Source organism: Panicum virgatum, chromosome 2N, assembly GCF_016808335.1.
Source record: "Panicum virgatum strain AP13 chromosome 2N, P.virgatum_v5, whole genome shotgun sequence".
Classification (NCBI taxonomy): Eukaryota; Viridiplantae; Streptophyta; class Magnoliopsida; order Poales; family Poaceae; genus Panicum; species Panicum virgatum.
The window spans coordinates 41,005,233-41,024,199 of NC_053146.1; the positions used below are offsets into that span (position 1 = coordinate 41,005,233).

The window sequence follows — 18,967 nt, forward strand, 5'->3', positions numbered from 1 at the left end:
TGAACCGATGCTTTGCACCGATGCCTCACCGGTTCAACCGGTGCTGAAGGAATCTTCTCCTGGACGCTGACGTCATTACACCGGTGGTATGCACCGATGCACCGTCGGTTGAACCGGTGCTGAAGAAACTTCTTCTGGGCACTTGACATCGTCTCTGGTACAAAGGACGGCCATTGCACCGATGCCCTATTTTAGACCGTCGGTTCAACCGGTGCCTATAGGCTGACTTGGCTTCGATTCCCTTCTGCACCAAAGTATCAAGGCGTCGGTTCTTCCGACTACCATCGGATGCTCCGATGCCCTGCGGAACCCCCGTAGGGGCTGCCCTTCGGGCCTTGCTACGCCTATTTTCTCTTTCTCTTTGTCATCACTTGAACCTAAAAGTCTGAGAATGATCATCTTAACAATCATATTAGTCCAAGTGTTGTGTTGTCATTCGATCACCAAAATCACTCGAAATGGCATAAATGGTGCCATGTTCGTTACAATCTCCCCCTTTTTGGTGATTGATGACAACACAATCAAAGCAAGCATAGATTTGCAAAAATTGACAAATTTAACCACTAGATACCAATTGAAACCAATTGAGAACCGCTTACGCTTGCTTGGATGTTTACCATCATCCAATAATGACTTGGCCTCCCCCTAAAACCATGATTCCCCCTTTGAACCTCCCCTTATGTTGATACTTCTCCATCATGACTTGATTCACTTAGGTATTTCTCCCCCTTTGGGATATACTTCTTTTCCTTGAGAAAAATACCTTGCTTTGATCCACATTTCTCCCCCTTTGGAATCAAATCACCTAAAAGGTCTTGTTCCTAAAAACAAGGTCTTGCAAAACAATATAGCTCAAGAGAAGATTAGTAGCCTAAGGAGTTAGTTTATGATTCATGATCCAATTGTATGATATCAATGAAGATACCAATTGAAAACTATACTATGGTGGATCACAAAATCACGAAACTAGCATGACATGAGCTAAGCTTTCCATAAGTATGTGCACAAAATGATAATGTGAAAATCAAGTGCACAACTAGAAGTAATAATTAGAAAGCTTAGATCATATCATGCACGGAGGTAGCTCTAAAGTAAATAGGATATGACAAAGATACCAATTTAATTAGTTTAGAACCTTACATACCTCCGGGGGTTTCTTTGTTTACCTTGCATGTACTAAAAGAAAGTGACTTGCAATCAATTGAAAGTCTTTAAACAAGAAGCACTTGGTACACCAAGGTTAAGCAAATGTATGAGTACATAGCCTATGAACTTAGATATGAGCATTTAAGTTCAATAGAGCATGACTCAATATGCATGAAGCACAATTTATCTAATCACTCTTGTAGAGTTGTTTATTCACATTGATCGTGAGAAACATTCTCTTAGAGTGTTAACTCCACGTGAGACTACAAAAGATAAGCTAGAAAACATGTTAGTCTCAAAAATCACAACCTATAGGATGAACTCCCCCTAAAAGTGTGCATTTAGTGTTTGAATCACCAAGCAAATGTATGCACATTAATTTTGACACAATTAGGAAGTTTACCCTATAGCTTGTGTTCATGGTACACATATGAAATACATACCTTATGAGATGCATGTACCATGTAGGGTAACCTTGTGTAGCTTTCTACACACTTATCAAACCATGTAGGTTGCTCATGGGTTAGAGTCATGACACAAGCAACCCACCATATATTACACTAGGTGATGCAATGCAAACAACCTAGCAAGAGCAATGGAGCTACATGATGCTTGAATTGAAACTTTTAGCTACCATTACCTTATGGGGGACTTGGGCAATCAAATGTCCAAGTTGTGAGCTTAGCTTCTTTGGTTTGAACCTTCACTTCAACTTGTGAGCTAAGCCTCCAAATCCCCCGAAGCTATTCCATGGGCTTCAAATCTCCTTTGGAACCCACACCATTTGAGGCCCCTTTATATTGATGATGACATCCTTGGGCACCCAAATGGGGCGGTTCCATCTCGCGCGATAAATAGATTTCGCCCCTACGCCGTGACCCCGATCAATCGAGATTAGATTAGAGAAAAGTTTTGCCTATAAGTGCGTAACTGCGTTGCTTTGCGTGGCGTGATCCATTCGCGAGGTCTTTGATGCGTGGGGCGTCTCAAGTGGGTCTTTCGTGGTGGCGTGATCCATTCCATGTAAGTTTTTTCTCTCTCTCTTTTGATTTACAAATACAAATGCAGTAAGTATATATAATGGAATCACCAGTGCCGCAGGGTATGCCCGTGCATATCTCTATTGGTATCGATGGCACCAATAATTTGTTACTAGATTCATTAATTCCATTGCACCACCCAAATAGCACAAGCGTGGCTTCCCCATAGGAACCCATTCGTTCACTTCTAGTACGGCTTAGCCGTGCAGCCCTCTCCTTTACACTACTGCTAAGTCATGGGAGTAGCTCGCATCAGAGCTGTGAAATCGTCGACAACGCGGCTTCCAACATGCCCCTGACGACAGCTCTTTTAAGCCTGGATGACGTCATGGAGCTCTTTATGCATCCTTCCTTCCTTATCTGATCCCCTCTCCGTCAATAATTTCGTCGATAGTCAGGTAACCCTGTGACTTTTTTTCCCCTTTGCCATGAGAAGTTGGTAAATGGTGCAGTGTAAATCCTTTCATCTTTTTATTGACAAATTGGTACAAGTTATTTACCTGGTGTATCTTAAAATCTTTTTATATATTTTTTGACAAGTTGGTACCAGTTTTTTTTTTGGTATGTTGAGTTGCATGCCCTTCCATTTCAACGATATTGTGGGTACCATCTGTCCATCTTGTACTCTCAACATTGTTGAATCTACTAAGGCTTTGTTCGTTTCCATCGGATTGGCTCCATTCCGGGCAAACTAATTTGGTCTGTTTTTTGAATCCGGCCCCATGATAAAATATGCGTTCGGTTAAGAAATAGTTGAAAGCTCCGGATCGGTCTAGCATAAGAGGGGGAGGGGGTGAATTAGACAACTTAAAAATTTTAGACCTATGACTCCAACTAAATTGCACAATATTAAACTAAAACATGCTATCTATATGTGCAACTATAGCTTTACTAGTGTGAAACTCCTATCCCAAAAGAGTTTAGCAAAACATATAGCCTTTCCTATCGAGAAAATATTCTATGAAATTAAAGGCATACAAGAATTGCTAGTAATAAATGCGGAAACGTAAAGAGCGGGATAGGAGGAGGCAAACTCTTGACGCGAGTGTTTATCCCGTGGTTCGGTTAGCCACAAAGGTACACCTACATCCACGTTGTTGTAGCACTCACTAAGAGTATTGCTACTCGGCAATCAAGTCTCTTCCAAGGACACCAAGTCCAAGGTCACATTGATCCCGGATTCCACTAAGAAGCTTCTCCACTAAGAAAGAGGGTCTCCATGTCCTCCGCACAAAGATCGTCCACGCCGCTCCACACCAAGTCGGAGGGTCGTTGACGTGCCGGCGAACCACCAATGCTCCAAAGGGCCGGCACACCAAATCTTCTCTTTGGTTCACTCAAGAACCAGTCACAAGGCACAACACCTTGCTTGCACACTCTCTAAGGAGCTAATCTAGCACTTAAATATGATCAATATGCTCTTGGGTTGGCTTGGAGGGTTTCCTGGGTGTGTATGAGGCTTGTAGCAACTCCAGCAATATTCAAATGACCGGGGGATGGCATATATATAGGCCTCCAAGTCCATAGAGCCGTTAAGAGCCGTTGGGCCTTTTCTGCGCAGGGCACCGGATAGACCGGTGAGGGGGCACCGGTGCAACTGGTCACACACGGCTCGTCAGTAGCCGTTGGCCTTCTGACAGCTGACGTGGCTGTCACCGGTTAGACCGGTGCCTTGTCTCCGGTTCAACCGGTGCTGCTTCTCTCCTTGCAACTGACGTGGCATTGCACCGGTGCTTGCTCCGGTGCACCGTCGGTTCAACCAGTGCTGAAGGATTTCGTCTTGGCCACTTGACATGCTCTCTGGTGCATAGCATGGTGATTGCACCGGTGCTTCAACTTGGCACTTCAGATTGCTCCGGTGATGGGGCACCGGTGCATCCGAGGCCTGCCGGTTAGACCGGTGCTACGTCACAGGTTCATCCGGTGCTACTGTCTTCTGCAGAACTCGTCCATTTTAATCTTTCTTTGAGTTCTTTCTTTGTGTTTTGCTTTGCTTGGCCTTTTTGCTTCATCCCTGGGATCTATAATTGTTCACTTGACAAACTCATTAGTCCCATTGATTGCGGTGTCACTCAATCACTAAAATCACAAAACAAATGGCCTAATGGGGCCATGTTCCTTACAATAGTTCCGGACGGATTGATTTGCCCTGGTTTTGAAACCCCCCATTTTCTATAAAAAAAGACTTGGATTTGTTCTACACTTCTTGAGCTCCGGAATGGAAACAACCGGATCAAGTGAATCCATTTAATTCACTCATTCATGGCCTAGAATAGTCCTGGGGCTTTTCCAATCCACCACAAACGAACAAAGCCTAAATTGAAAGAAGGGGTTGAAATATGATGCGAGGTCAAGTGATAGAAATATGCAACGGTAAGATGCATAGAAAATCTAGAAGCGATTGAAGTATCTGAATTTTAATCACAGGGACGACGAAACCCTGTTTGAACTGTTCATCACATGCATTTTTGTTTGTGTTTATTGAATAGACGACTGGGTTTATATGTGCACCACAATTATATAAAAAATTTGCAATATGTCTAATTGCTAAATGTTAAATTAGTCTAAATTTCCGCGGCAACGCGCGTCAGGAAATCACCTAGCATCTCTTGTAATTCCCGACTCTAGGAAACTTCACAATTTTTTAAAGGCTAGCTAAATATAGGCAGCCTCTGCTGCGAAAATGTTGTTTAGGTGGAAAACAGGTACGGCAAAAGGATTAAGTTTTGGGAGGATCACTAGTTGGGAACGTTAATTGTCTGGTACATGGAAACTCGGAAAAAGTATGTAGGTAATATTTGAGATGGAACAATCTTAAATGTACCTTTTAGGCTTTAGAAGGTGTGTCTGACAACATGTTGATGAACCTCTGGTTAGAAGTTTTTTTAGTTAGCTTGACGAAGAAGACTCCTTCATTTGGCAGTTTAATTCTAATGGTGTTTACGCAGCTTCCATAGGAAGAGATTCCTCCAAAAGAACTCAGAAGAAAAGGACTATAAAGATAAAAAGCAAACCTTGCAAGAACAATGTGAAAGAGGAAAACGAGAAAGACAAGCCTAACGGCAGATCAGTTGAATCTGTAGCTCGCCCATGGTGAAAAACGGATTAGATCTGTGCCTCCTGGTGGGATATGATCGCGACCGGCGCGCTTTGGCTGCGCGGCTTTCGTTCCTGGCGTATCGTACTAGTTGCAGCCAATCATCCGAAAACTTGTATTTTGTATGACCAACTAAATCAATAAAGAGGTTGATGTTTGTGATCGAGAAAAACTAGTAGTGCGTGACATGATGGCTTGCTTCGCTAAGTAGAGACGACCGTTGACGAGACTTGCTGAATTGCTATCGTGACGCGTGAGGGGTGACCCAGTAGCGGACCCAAGGAAACCCTTTTTTGGATAATAACAACTTCCGTTGCGTTTCATGGCGTATTCGTCAAGGAGCCCCGTGCGGCTGGCTGGGGTCGCTACGCGTCGCCGCGTGGTGAGTCCACCTCCACCTATGTGATGTGACCTGCCCAACTGGATAGTGCATACCGTGATGGCTGCCATGCCTTGGCCTTGCCTATCTAGCAATAAATACCAACCACTTGGCAACCAGCCTCGGTGAATTGCATGCAGAGTGCAGACATACGAGTACTCCTACAATACAAGCGATCCTGATCCTTCCATTGTTCAAATTTCAAAAAAAAAAAAGATCCTGATCCTTCGAAGATGGCGAAGCAGAGTTCCGTCGCCTCCATGCTTGCGGTTGCGGCACTGGCACTGCTTCTTGGAGCTTCCATGCTTGCACTGGCATTATTGCTTCTCAGAGCATTTCCAGCCAGTCCTACAGGTCAGATATATACGTACCCAATTGTATTTACGGCCGGCAATCATGCATCATACATTAATTATATAAAAATATAAATATAATACTAGCACCTGGTGCACGCACACCTCGCACGCACGTATTCTCGGTGCAATGCATGCATGCATGACTGACACAGATCACTCCAGGAGTGCAATCCATCGGCGTGTGCTACGGCGTGAACGGCGACAACCTGCCGTCGGCGAGCGACGTGGTGCAGCTGTACCAGTCCAACGGCATCAACCTGATGCGCATCTACTTCCCGGACACCAACGCCCTCAACGCGCTGAGCGGCAGCAACATCGGGGTCATCATGGACGTGCCCAACTCCGACCTGTCCTCGCTCGCCTCCGACCCGAACGCGGCGGCCACGTGGGTGCAGAACAACGTGCAGGCGTTCCCGGCAGTCAGCTTCCGCTACATCGCCGTCGGCAACGAGGTCTCCGGCGGGGACACCAACAGCATCCTCCCGGCCATGCAGAACGTCAACTCCGCTCTCGCCAACGCCGGGCTGGGGAACATCAAGGTGTCCACGGCGGTGCAGAGCGGCGTGACGCAGGGCTTCCCGCCGTCGCAGGGCAGCTTCTCGCAGGGGTACATGGGCCCCATCGCGCAGTACCTGCAGAGCACGGGGGCCCCGCTGCTGTGCAACGTGTACCCGTACTTCGCCTACACGGGCAACGAGGCCCAGATCGACCTCAGCTACGCGCTCTTCACCTCGTCGGGAACCGTCGTGCAGGACGGGAGCAACGCGTACCAGAACCTCTTCGACGCGCTCGTCGACACCTTCGTCTCCGCGCTCGAGAACGCCGGCGCCGGGAACGTCGGCGTCGTCGTGTCCGAGAGCGGGTGGCCGTCGGCAGGGGGCGACGCCGCCACGCCGGGGAACGCGCAGACCTACAACCAGAACCTCATCAACCATGCTGGGCAGGGCACCCCCAAGCGCCCTGGACCAATCGAGACCTACATCTTCGCCATGTTCAACGAGGACCAGAAGCAAGGAGCCGAGACGGAGAGGCACTTCGGACTCTTCAACCCGGACAAATCGCCGGCCTACCCCATCAATTTCTCCTAAAAAACAAGTAAGACGCGCGGCGGGTCCATATATAAACGAGCGAACAAGACATATTATATACTGTAATTACGAGACGGTATATATAGATAATACCCTACACTACACACGAAAATGTTGGATAAACTGCATGTAAAATGAAAGTGTATTCATGTAAGGCAAGTGTTTCGATTATTTCGTAAAGATGAATAACTAACAAGTACTCCATCCGTTTCAAATTGTAGGTCGTTTGACTTTTTCAACCCCAAGTTTGACCACTCGTCTTATTTAAAAATTTGCGCAAAACATCACTTCTTTTGTTGTGGCTCGCTTTATTAATACAAGTTTTTGAAAAATGGTTTAAATTTTACTATATTTACATAATTTTTTTGAATAAGACGAGTGGTCAAATTTGATATCAAAAAAGTCAAACGACCTATAATTTAGAATGGAGGGAGTACATTCTTGATTTATTTCTTCTTTGCCCATGTAGTTATATGTATGCTTTCTCCTAATTTCGTCTTGACAAATTATGCATCGATCATTAGAATGGGAGTAGTATCTCATTAGAATCAATTAAAATTAGGTTCAGAATTAGATACTTATCATTTTGCAAATTGGGAGTGTCAGTATGTTTAGTTCAAGGTTTCAGACAAACAAACTGTAGAAGCTTACTAAACTAGAAAACCAAAGTGATTAATTTCAGAGGGTTGTTAGCTGGACATGTTCAGGCGGTTTGGAGTCTTCAGATGCCTCCTAGAGTTTTTTTATTTTGTTGCGAAATATTTTTTTTTATTATGGCTGCTTATTTTTGCAAGAGGGTTGTTAACTGTAGATGCCTGCTAGAGGGTTGTTAACTGTAGATGCCTCCTAGAGTCTTCACAAGAAGAAAAGCAGAGGATCAGTCCTGCTTATTTTTGCTGCAGACCTAAATCAGTTTTCAACGTCTTCTTTTGCTGTGTTGTTGCTAAGAAGTTGCTGTGTTGTCTCTTTGAAACTCTAGATAAAAGTTTAGGTGCTGATTTTCTTTCAGTAAGACAGTTGTTTCTAAGTGTACAAAAGTTTTTTAGTACACTATGTTTTTTTGTACAAAAGTTAAGGTGCTAATTTTGTGCTGAAACTGTCTGGAAAAATATGTGCAATCTCTTCTCCTGAAGATAACAGTCATGCGACAGAGCTGGAGGTTTTCCCCCCTTTTTCGAAGAATTAACAGAGCTGGAGTATACTCCGCCCGCCGGAAAAGATCCTGGAGTTCAATACAAGGTTGGAGAAGCTGGAACATTGAGCCATCAGACATTCAGACCTCAAAGGCATAATGCCTAAACTAAGTGGATGATAAATGGGAGACATGGGAGAAGTTCCTGTATCAGAGTGGAACTGATTGGGAGCTGACAGAAGTCCTGGTACCAGGAGGTGTTTCAAGAGGGGAAATGGATTAGTTTTCTGAAGTTGGTTCTGAATGGGCCATGCAACTGACCTTGAGTGCAATGTGGTGGTGTTCTAGGGGTCTTCTACTCTTCTTTGTAGCTGTGTGGTTTATTGGGATGATGTTATCCACCTGGATATGCTGTAAACCTTTCGCTTTAGAACTCTAAAACTTAGATACACATACAAGGACTGCAAACATATGCATATCATCAAGAACGCATTGCAGAGAGTTCATGCATGGGCCTTCATACTAAAACATACATCCACCGGCACTGCAGGTTGCAGGGGTAAATGGTACACAGATGTCGATGTATTTGTTGCCAGTAAATCAGAACCAACACCTGTATTCTGCGCTTGCTTCATCTATCAATATAACAAGTTGAAAAATACTAGACTGTAGCTTTGGCTAACTATATATAACATCCGTGCAGTGCGTTGCTGATCAGACTTTGGCATTTGCGAGCTATATTTCCAAGAAGAGGGCCAATCACCAAACTAATCGAACTCTCTCTGAACCTGAACACGGAGAAGAGAACGTCTGATTACACTAGTCTTCTCGGCCTGTTCCTGGTGCGTGGACCAACGACGGCGGGCTCCTTCTCCTCCACCGGTACCGGCGGCAGCTCTTCCTCCTCCTCTTCGTCGTACACAATAATGTCGCCGTCGTCGTCTTCCTCGCCGGCGCCGTCCTCGTCGGACGCTTCGTTCTCTTCCAGTATCGCTCGGTTTATCTCCATCTGCGCATGCACGGACAGCCGTTTGGCCAAGCGTTAACACTGTATGTCTCTTCAGTTCAGAGTTCAGACATGCTCCATCTCTCGCGTATGCCAAGTTGCCAACAACGAAGGAATAACCAAACAGATGTACAATTTTATTCGCAGATTACAACTACAATTTCACTTGTACTAATATAGGAGTATCGACAAAATTCAGAAGAATCTCGTTTGCGATGTGCAATGCAATCTCTGTTACTGACAAGGAAGCTAAACAGCTGATTTGTAAGTACGCAGTAGCTGCTAGCAGTAACAGAAGCCCGTGGTAGTCGAATCGTACGGTACCTCCCTAAGGAATCGGTCGTCGAGGTCGTCGGCGACACGGGCCGCAGTGACGAGCGTGCCGACGAAGAGGGAGAGCGGGAGCACGAAGGCGAGGATGAGCTGGTTGGTGCTGGGCGGCCCGCCGGCCCGCACCACCATGAGGCGTCCGCGGCCCCGCCGCCGCGCGCCTCCTGGCACCGGCCTGGCGCAGCTGGCTCGGACAGGGCGGCCGCAGTACGGCGTCGTCGTCGCGGCGAGACGCGGTGGCAGGGAGAGAGCCGCGACGTGGCCGCCCCGCGCCATGGGCTGCTGGGCTTCGCAGAATCGCAGGCTCCCAGCGGGCAGCGCTTGCTGCCTTATCCGGTGGTGCTGTTGGGAAGCACTTGGCATTGGCAGGCGCGTGCTTCAGTGACAATGTACGCACCGCGAGAGAAGCGGATTGGGCTGGATTGGATATCACGAAGAGGCTTTCTAGGCCCACGTAGGGCAGTGTGGAAGGTTCAGCCCAATTAAACAGCTTTGCTGGTGGGCTGCCAAAGCAATCGTTCCCCTTGGATAGAAGCACAACTGTGGAGTGTTTTTTTAACAAATAATATGTGGGCCGAATCCATTTGACTTTAGACAAGTGGCCCGACGAGACTTTTGCACTATAAATCTCTACTGCTACACCGGAAAACGGGATTTTTTTTATAAACAGAAAAAAGAATTGCGTCATTTTATACAAAAACAAAAACTGGCGTCACGATATATTTTACCTGTAATAATAAATCAATAAACAACCAGGCGAAAATTGGCATCACGCAAGGACATGTGCCACGTGAAGTGTGCACATTCCATGCCACTACCTCCTGCCGGCCGGCGCCGATGGATTCATCAAGTGGAATGGAAGAAATAAAAGAAAGGGAAATGCATGGCGCCGCCGCCGCCGGCCGCCGCTTAGAAATTCGCACGAGGGAGAAACAGTCACGCTCTGAGTAACAACAACCCGTCGAAACAAACTCTTTTCAAAAAAAAAACAACCCGTCGAAACAAAGCGCGGTTAGCCGGCCGCGACGGAGTGACGGCGACGTGGAGATCGCGCGCGCCGATCCCGCGGCCTCTCGCTTTCCCTGTCCCGGCCGGTCTCCAGTGGCCAGTCCCACCTAGAGTCCGTACGACTTGCGTCACCGGTCGCGCCACGCGTGATGCATGGTCGTGTGTGTAGCCGGTGGAGTCACCGCGTCGCACTCCCTGACGTTAGTATGTGCAAGAAAGTTGATCAACAGTAGTCTCCATCCCAAATTTAAGTCATTCTTATTACAAAGTTTTAATAAAACACGTCACAACAAAAAAAAAAGATATTTTGTACACATTATTTAATAAGAGGAATCGTTAAATTTAAGATTAAAAAAAGTCAAAGTAAATGTAGTTTTCCAGTGTCGTGGCCCCGGAAAGAAACAAGCAAACCCGAGAGGCCCAGTTCTAGGTATGATGGCGTGTCAGGCGACGGTCGACCAGAGCCCAACGCTGCCCGCCCGCCTGCACTGCAACCAGAACCAGCTGCAAATGCCAAGTGGTCGATCTGAGCATCCAGCGTTGCGCACGTACCGTGCCTGCGTATGCGATGTGCGTGCGAGCTGGATCCTTCCAAGGATGATGTGTGTTGCATTGCTCCGGACGGTCGTGCGCGATAAAAACACAAGCAGCGGCATATATATGACGTGCGACGGCCCACGGCCGACGGGATGGATAGCTAGCTATGGATCGGACGCAGCGGCAGCCGGCAGCATGCTGCTGCCCTCCTGCAAGGCTGCAATATGCAACCATCGATCCATATATCCGACTGCATTGGCCCCCAGCTAGCTAGCACATTGATCACGAGCCACCAAACCAAAAGACATGGAATGAGAGCGATAGTGATATCGCTAGCATATATTATATTAATTATATAATTTATAGTTTACAATATACTACATAGATTTAGGATTTAGGAACAACTGATATATATACGATCCACACTTCGGTCAAAAAAAATACGATCCACTGACGACGGATCTGTCACTGCTGTGTTCTCCATACGTATACGGAGTATATGTCACTTTGTATATGTAGTGTGTGTATATATAAATGCTTACTGTATATTTGTATATACACGTACATGCAGAGAAAGAAGCAAGAGCCAGCAGGTCATCATCAGTCCACGATAGACTAGCAGCTAGCTAGCTAGACAAGCGTTTTGTATGTACGTAAGTGGCAGAGGCGTCGCCGGCCGTCTCGCCCGTCGGGGTGGGCAGGCCGGCCTGACGGATCGTAGACAGGAGAGGGAGACCCAAGCGCGCGGGTGATGGCGAAGGCTTTGTTTCGATCGATCGCTGCATGCATGCAGTTCGGTTGACGGGCGGCGCCGTGCAACCAGGATTAAATATCCCGACTGCAACCAGTCCAGTTTGACCGGTTGAGAATTTTTCATTTTTTTAAATTCAATTTGGGCCGGTTTGAAACCGGCCGGAACCGGTCCGGGACCGGTTTCAAACCGGCCCAAATTAAATTTGAAAAATGAAATTTTTTTAAAAAATTTCTAAAAATACTTCAAGTTGTGACGAATCTAATGGTATCAATTTTTTTTAAATATTCATTCATTTAGTATACTTTGTGAGTATTTGAAGTTAAACGAAAAAAAACATGCATACAAAAGTATACAAATATAATATATTAATGTAAAAGTAGTACAAAAGAGGGTTGGAGGGTTCATTTAGGCTAAAACATGTCATATAAACATTCATTTAGTATACTTTGCGGGCATTTGAATTTAAACCAAAAAAGAAAAAAAATTGAATTTGGCCGGTTACCACTCAAACCGACCGATTACCACTCAAACCGGACCGGTTTACCGGTCTAACCGGTCGGCTAACCGGTGGAAACCGATTGAGCTAAATTCAAATGCCGTTTTTGGTTTGGATTTTGAATTTGACCGGTTTTTACCGGTAACCGGTCAAACCGAACCGGTTTACCGCTACCGGTGGGCGGCGGTTTCGTCCCACCGGTCGGTAAAAAATAAAACCTGCGTGCAACGCGCCAAAATAACAAGACCAGAAACTACTGTTGTGGTGTGTACTCCGTACATGTATATATGGTCGTTGCATCGCCCGGCTACGCATGCCTGTAAGTTGTCCGGCATGGCCGCCTGCTAGTGCTGGGCCTGCTGGCCCCACCAACGACGACCGGCCTCCATGCGGATACGGTCGGCCTGCCCCACACCACGCCTTGCTACATCCTACATGCACCAGGGAAGGAAAAAGCTACAACACACCAAAAACGGCGCTCACTATTTGTAGCTAGGAATAGCTAGGCCATGCCATCCTCGACCAGGGAATACATTTATCAGTGGAGCCCGGTAGCGATAATCAATACAGATTATCGTTGATATTGGCTTCGATTATCATGATAATCGCGATTATCGCTAAAATCGGCTTCGATTATGAGTCGATAATCGTTGATTATCGAACGATAATGCAATCCCTGTCCTCGACCCATGCTTCGTTCCGAGCACGCACGCACGACATATCTACTGATGCGGCTCAGTGATACACTAGCTTTTGCTTCTTCCCAATCCCAACTCTTGCCATTTGCATGCAGGCATATATACTATGCATGAGCTGATGGGCATTGGCTACCGGCGGATGGGAACAGATCAACAGGACGCGACACAGGAGTTGGATGAGTGATCCGATTGTGAGGCCTTCCGCAGTGTAGTATCTGAGTGATGCTTCAAATCACTTTTTGGTCTTTGGGCATCACTTCGAGTGGTGCTTGAACACTGCAGCTAGTGATGCCCAAAATAAAATTTCTGGCATCGGTGAATGTTGAAGCAGCACTGCTTGCTCCTGAAAAGCTGCTGCTGCTGCCGCCAGGAAGAGAAAGAAAGAGCAAGTTAATTTTTTTATTCCTATATTGTGGGTCCAGCTACAGGAGGAAGCGCTGGCATTGCTTATGACATGGCGTTCCAAGCAGCACAGTGAAGCTTCACGCTGCGGAAGGCCTGATCGATGTACTAGTACAAAGTGGTTGAATGGAATGGTGATCGACCTTTCGTTTGTTTCCACTGTTGTGTACGTGGTCGGTCGTCTTCATATATATGCACGATGACGATGCATGCATTCCAAAATGTTGGGACTACTATGCATGTACAGTATATATGCCTCCATAATCCAATGTATAGCCCCAGTTAAATCACTGCTCGCACGCTGCTAGCTAAGCTACGCCTGACCTAGACAGTGACTTATCTGGCCGGCGGCAAGAAGAGAAAGCTGGTGGCAGACAGTGAAATTGCAAGTAGTGGGTAGCGCGCGCTGCTGATCGACATCTGTATGCCTCTTTCGTCTTTCCCCAGCGGCATGCATGCATGCATGCGTGGGGTCCTGATAAGGATCGGCCCAGCCGATGCATCATGCACGCATCAATGGTGCATGCATGCGTGGGGTCCTGATAAGGATCGGCCCAGCCGATGCATCATGCACGCATCAATGGATAGGGACGAAAGCGGTCGGGATCGGTCGGGAAAATATCCTAATCATTTTCGTTTTCATATTTTTTTTCGGAAACAGAAAAGCTCGGTCGGGAAAACGAAATCGGTTATGCGGGATATCGGAAACGGTACAATCCGATCGGAAACATGTCGATAATAGTCGGGAACCGGTGCTCAAAAGCGGGAATGAGGAATCATGTAACCCCTCCGAATATTCAACTCGACACAACGGTCACAACTATTCATAATATATGGACAAATAGAATATCATAATATATATAGAAAATGAAAAGAAAAGGAAAAAGTAAGCCAAACCATTCCATTCCTCCAGTTAGAATTTATGGGCACATGCAACAAGCACAGACCAGTAATCATTTCAATGCAAATATAAATTCTGCATGTACTCTGTAACTAAATAATATCGGTGGTATGTTTAGAAATATAATAGTCGTGCATATACCCTGAACCATAACACGAGCTCCAACAATTTGGCCCATACCTACCGTAGCTAGCAGGCCGTGGCCGCTGGCCCACGTGCATGCAGGAGCGGGGCATCCAGGCAGCAAGCCGGCAGGCAGCAGCACAGCACGACGATTTAGTCCCACCTTGGTCACGGAGCATTGCAGCATGATCTTGTGAACTAATAAATTAGACCGAGGGCTAGCCGAATTGTTGAACGTTTGAGTAAACGGGAAAGAAACGGGAAGAATTCGGGAATTCCCATGTAAAAAACGGGAACCGAAAATTCGGTCAGGAAAAAGCTTCCCCCGATTTCGTTTCCGAATTTACCGGATTTTTCCGGATTTTTTCTGAATTTCGAATTTTTCTATAAAAATGATATACGATCGGTATATATAGTATACGGTGTCGGTCGGTACGGGATTTTCTTGTTCCTACTTTCATCCCTATCAATGGCCTGCTGCGCCGCGCCGGTAGCTAGGGCCGGCCGGCCAGGGGCCGCACTGCGCGCGCTGGTGGAATTGATCGGCTGTTGCGCGTCCATTCCGTCGACGGCTGATGTCGAACAGCATTGAGACCAAACGCCAAAAGACCAAAATACCCTTTTTTTTTAAATCATGCCATTGGCACGTATTGCATTAAGGGAAATTAGAATTTACATAAAACACGGGCAGCCCAAGGCGGGCAGTAAATGGCCAACACGGGCCACACGAACACACACAAGACTCGCCGGCTCTAACGGCGGAGCTGGGAGGTTGTACTAAGAGATTAAACCAATTTTGTTACTAAAGAAGCTAGAGCGCGCTAAGGACTGCTGCTGCTGCACCGCGGCTAGCAGCACACCCAGCCGCCTGAACCCAACAGCAACCCAAGCCAGATCTTCGTCCCTGATCGCGACGACCAGCTGCGCCGGCGTGCTGCAGACGTTGTCGAACGTCCTCCGGTTCCGCTCCTTCCAAACCTCCCACGACACCAGCAACACTAGAGAGTCAAAACCTCCCCTGAACACCTGTGGCACCGATCGCCTTGAGTAGAGCCACCAATCGACCAGACAAAGACGAGGGAGACAAGTGGTCCAGGTTATAGCGAGACGCAAAAGACGAGACCACACCTCTCGTGTGAAGACACACGACGCCAAGAGGTGGTCGGAACCAAAATACCCTCATACCCCTTATTCACTTAGGCACAGGTGTGTTCGGTCTTTCCTGAACACCTTCGTGTCGCGCGGAGTCGGAGGTCGCGCGGCGTCGGGCTTCCCCAGACTCTACCGGCCGGGGCTCGACAAGCTTCCCACCTGGTGCGGCGCCGGATCCTCTCCCGACTTTTGGTCCCACCCAATGGAGCAATGCTTGAGGCAGTGGGGGTGAGTGCTAGTATATAGAGTATGTAATGTCAGGTGGGATGAGTTCTACCTCACCCTCGTCATCCACGGCCCGCACCATTTCGACGTCATCGGCACACTAGACGTGTGCCGCCACGAGCCCTCATGATGTTTTTGCTCTTAGGGGCATATTGTAACATCCTAGGTTTTGGAAAAATTTAAATTCTGGAAGCTCCGGGTTCAAAAACCGGAACCACCGGTTTTACTCTGCTTTAGTGGGCAGAGCACGAATCGCGGCGCGCCGCACGTCGCCACCGCCGCCGGCCATCCTCGTGCCATATGCCGGCCATCCTCATTCCGCGCACGTCCCTATCTCCTGTGGAGCTGCCGTGTTCTTCTTTTCATTCTCTTCTTCCTCGAGCTCAAGCCGAGCTGAGCAACCCCGTCGCCGCTCCAGCCATCTCCGGCCGCCGTTCGTTGATTCTTCCCACCAGCATCCGTCCTCCACCCATCCACGGAGCCCATTTGAGCTGTTCCCCGACCGAAATCGATTCCCCACGGCCGCCACCGCTTGAAACTCTGCCTCACACGTCGAGCTCCATTCTCCGGCTTTTCTCCGCACGACCTGAGCTCGGGGTAAGCATCACGACATCCCCCTCGACCTCTCCAGCCATTTCTTCTTCCATTCGGGCGTCGCGCGCACGCCATGGCAAAGACCGGCTGAAACCGGAACTGCCGGTTTTAGAAACCAGAACTTTCGATTTTGGCCTGACAAGTGCCTAAAACCGGAACCTCCGGTTTGAAATTCCGGAACCTCCGGTTTTGTCAGGGTTGCATATCCAAAATATTATTTCATGTATATCCTTTCGTGCATATCATTTCATGCATTTTATTTTATGCATAAGCATAGCATCACACTAATGCATGCATCTCATTCATGCATTATAGTGACCGAATCGTCGGAAGTCGAACCCGTGGAGCCCACCGAGTCCCTTGAGCCCGAACCTGGAGTCCAGTTCGTGGTCGAGCCCGAAGTTAACTAAGGCAAGCAGCTAAGCATAATCCCTTGCACCTATTTAATTTGATTAGTTTAGTTATCTCACTTGGGTTATATATATTACGTATGTATTGCATTCTTGCACCTACTTTGATGCACTATCCTTCCTTGAATTGTTTAACAATGTCATTGCCACATGTTGGTTAGTTAATAACTTAATTTGACTAGATGTTTAGCCCTGCTTAGAGTACTTATAATATTGCTAGAAAGGAATGGTTTGGAGTGTTACACTTACTTGATTATCCTTGATCGCACTTGAGCAACTGGGGCAAGTGGAATGTTAGTATCGAGATTTGAGCGGAATGGTAGGGCATAGAGAATGAAATCACATGGGCATGGATCGATTAAGGACCATCCGTGGATGCCATCGGCCTTGAGCACCTTTCCGTGCTACCACATATCCAATACAATGGTATGGATGAGCCAATTACCTTCTTTGTCTTGATCATTGGGGCCCGGTCCCAGATACGTGGCCAAGGGCTATGCAGGGAGGCTTAATGGCGTCCCCAGGTGGACCTATGTGTAGGAAAGTTTAGAGATAACCCCGGTGGAACTAAGTCTGCGCGCGCAAGCTGGGCGTACCCTCAAAGGTTGAGCCTTGTTGGGAACGGCTGACGTGAGTACCCCCTTATTCAACTTTAGCGGGTTGGGTGAGTCGCATGGTTGAAAGTGATCTAGGCCCCTAGGTGGGTTTTGGTGAATAATGACAAAACACATGTATATTTAATTGTGCAATTAAGCATGTGTGCAGGTGATGAATATGTATAGGTGAATTAAGTAATGGCGTATGACCCCTCAAAAAGGAAATGAAAAAGGCGATGTTCAAGCATACTCATGAAATTAGATTTTATTTTTGAAATTTGAGTATAGAGACGCCGTACTATCAAGAGGGACTTAATTCAAAGATGTTGACTTGAAACTAGTGCTCAAGAGAACCTAGACAAATACTTGTGAGCCACAAAACAATTCAAGAGAGCAAAAATCGAAGTTTCCCTGCCTAACCCGGATACTCCGGGTATAGGGCCGCATACTCCGGACCCCTTTTGCCCAGAGTGTCCGGGTGCTATTTCCGGACTGAAAAACTTGTGTCGCCCGGAGTCTCCGGGTACCCTTTCGCCCAACGGCTATTTCTGGGCTAAAGACTATAAATACCCCCACCATACCCCTTCAGCCCTCTGTCTTGCCACTTTGACAAGCTGAACTCAAACCTAAGCCAAGAAAGAGCTCTCCCACTCCCTTTTCTCCATTCTTGAGTGATTCCCTTGAGGGTTTTGAGTGAGAAGCAAGCAAGAGCAAGGATTAGTGCAAGTGAGCCTCATTCCCATCTCTTGAGCACTTGGTTTTGGTTAAGTCCGCGAATTCAAGTTTGTTACTCTTGGAGCCTTGTGCTCCTAGATGGCTAGGCATGCTTGTGATTGCTCAATCAAGATTGTGAGCTACACAAGAAGTTTGTAAGCTCCATTCCTCGCCGAGGAATCCATAGTAAGTAACATTGGGCTTGAGAGGTGATCTCGCCCTTGGAAGAGGAGAATAGGGGTTCTTGAGCACCGTCTCTTGAATCCTTCCTCAACGAAGACGTAGCAACTTCAGGTGTGAACTTGTTGAAACAAATCCTTGTCTCCTTTGTGTTAGTTTACTTGATTTCTTTACTATTTGATTGTGAGACTTCATTTCTAGGGTTTGAGCTCGATCTACTCACTCATGAGTTTCTAGTGAGTTCTGTTTGTTGGATATCAATCTTAAGGAACCCCTGGTACTCTCACTTTAGCTCGATCTACTTTTAATACATAGATTCTTGCAGTTTTCTTTCAGGTCGTTCATACCCGGAGACTCCGGATATATCTTCGGATACTCCGGATTACAAAACCCGGAGTATCCGGGATCTTACCCGGAGTATCTGGGCTGGTCTGTGTCTGACATTTTTGTTAAGTGTTTTAAATTGCAGATTGCCTATTCACCCCCCTCTAGGCATCTTAAGATCCTTTCAATTGGTATCAGAGCAAGGCTCTCCATTCAAAGGGCTTAACCGTCCGGAGAGGTCAAGATGTCGGATGATGAGAAGAATCCAGAGAATCCGGT

The 18,967-nt window shown here is 47.0% G+C and overlaps 2 protein-coding genes across 2 annotated transcripts; one reads left to right on the forward strand and one right to left on the reverse strand.

Moving 5' to 3' along the window:
• The first annotated feature begins 5,795 nt into the window (after positions 1 to 5,795).
• LOC120660493 (glucan endo-1,3-beta-glucosidase, acidic isoform-like) lies at positions 5,796 to 7,228 on the forward strand. Its single transcript, XM_039939037.1, has 2 exons — positions 5,796 to 6,007; positions 6,181 to 7,228. Exons 1-2 carry the CDS (start codon positions 5,896 to 5,898, stop codon positions 7,104 to 7,106), a joined length of 1,038 nt encoding a protein of 345 aa, XP_039794971.1. The 5' UTR covers positions 5,796 to 5,895; the 3' UTR covers positions 7,107 to 7,228.
• Positions 7,229 to 8,719: 1,491 nt separating this feature from the next.
• LOC120660496 lies at positions 8,720 to 9,938 on the reverse strand. The gene is made up of 2 exons (XM_039939038.1): positions 9,569 to 9,938; positions 8,720 to 9,247 (listed from the first exon to the last, which is right to left on the reverse strand). Exons 1-2 carry the CDS (start codon positions 9,935 to 9,937, stop codon positions 9,053 to 9,055), a joined length of 564 nt encoding a protein of 187 aa, XP_039794972.1. The 5' UTR covers position 9,938; the 3' UTR covers positions 8,720 to 9,052.
• Between the last annotated feature and the right edge of the window lie 9,029 nt (positions 9,939 to 18,967).

Bases quoted from the DNA above. Each gene is read 5' to 3' on its own strand.
- LOC120660493 (XM_039939037.1), top strand. From the start codon at position 5,896: ATGGCGAAGCAGAGTTCCGTCGCCTCCATGCTTGCGGTTGCGGCACTG. The intron at 6,008-6,180 runs GTCCTACAGGTC...AGATCACTCCAG, and splicing joins TCTCAGAGCATTTCCAGCCA to GAGTGCAATCCATCGGCGTG.
- LOC120660496 (XM_039939038.1), bottom strand. From the start codon at position 9,937: ATGCCAAGTGCTTCCCAACAGCACCACCGGATAAGGCAGCAAGCGCTG. The intron at 9,248-9,568 runs GTACCGTACGAT...GTGCATGCGCAG, and splicing joins ACGACCGATTCCTTAGGGAG to ATGGAGATAAACCGAGCGAT.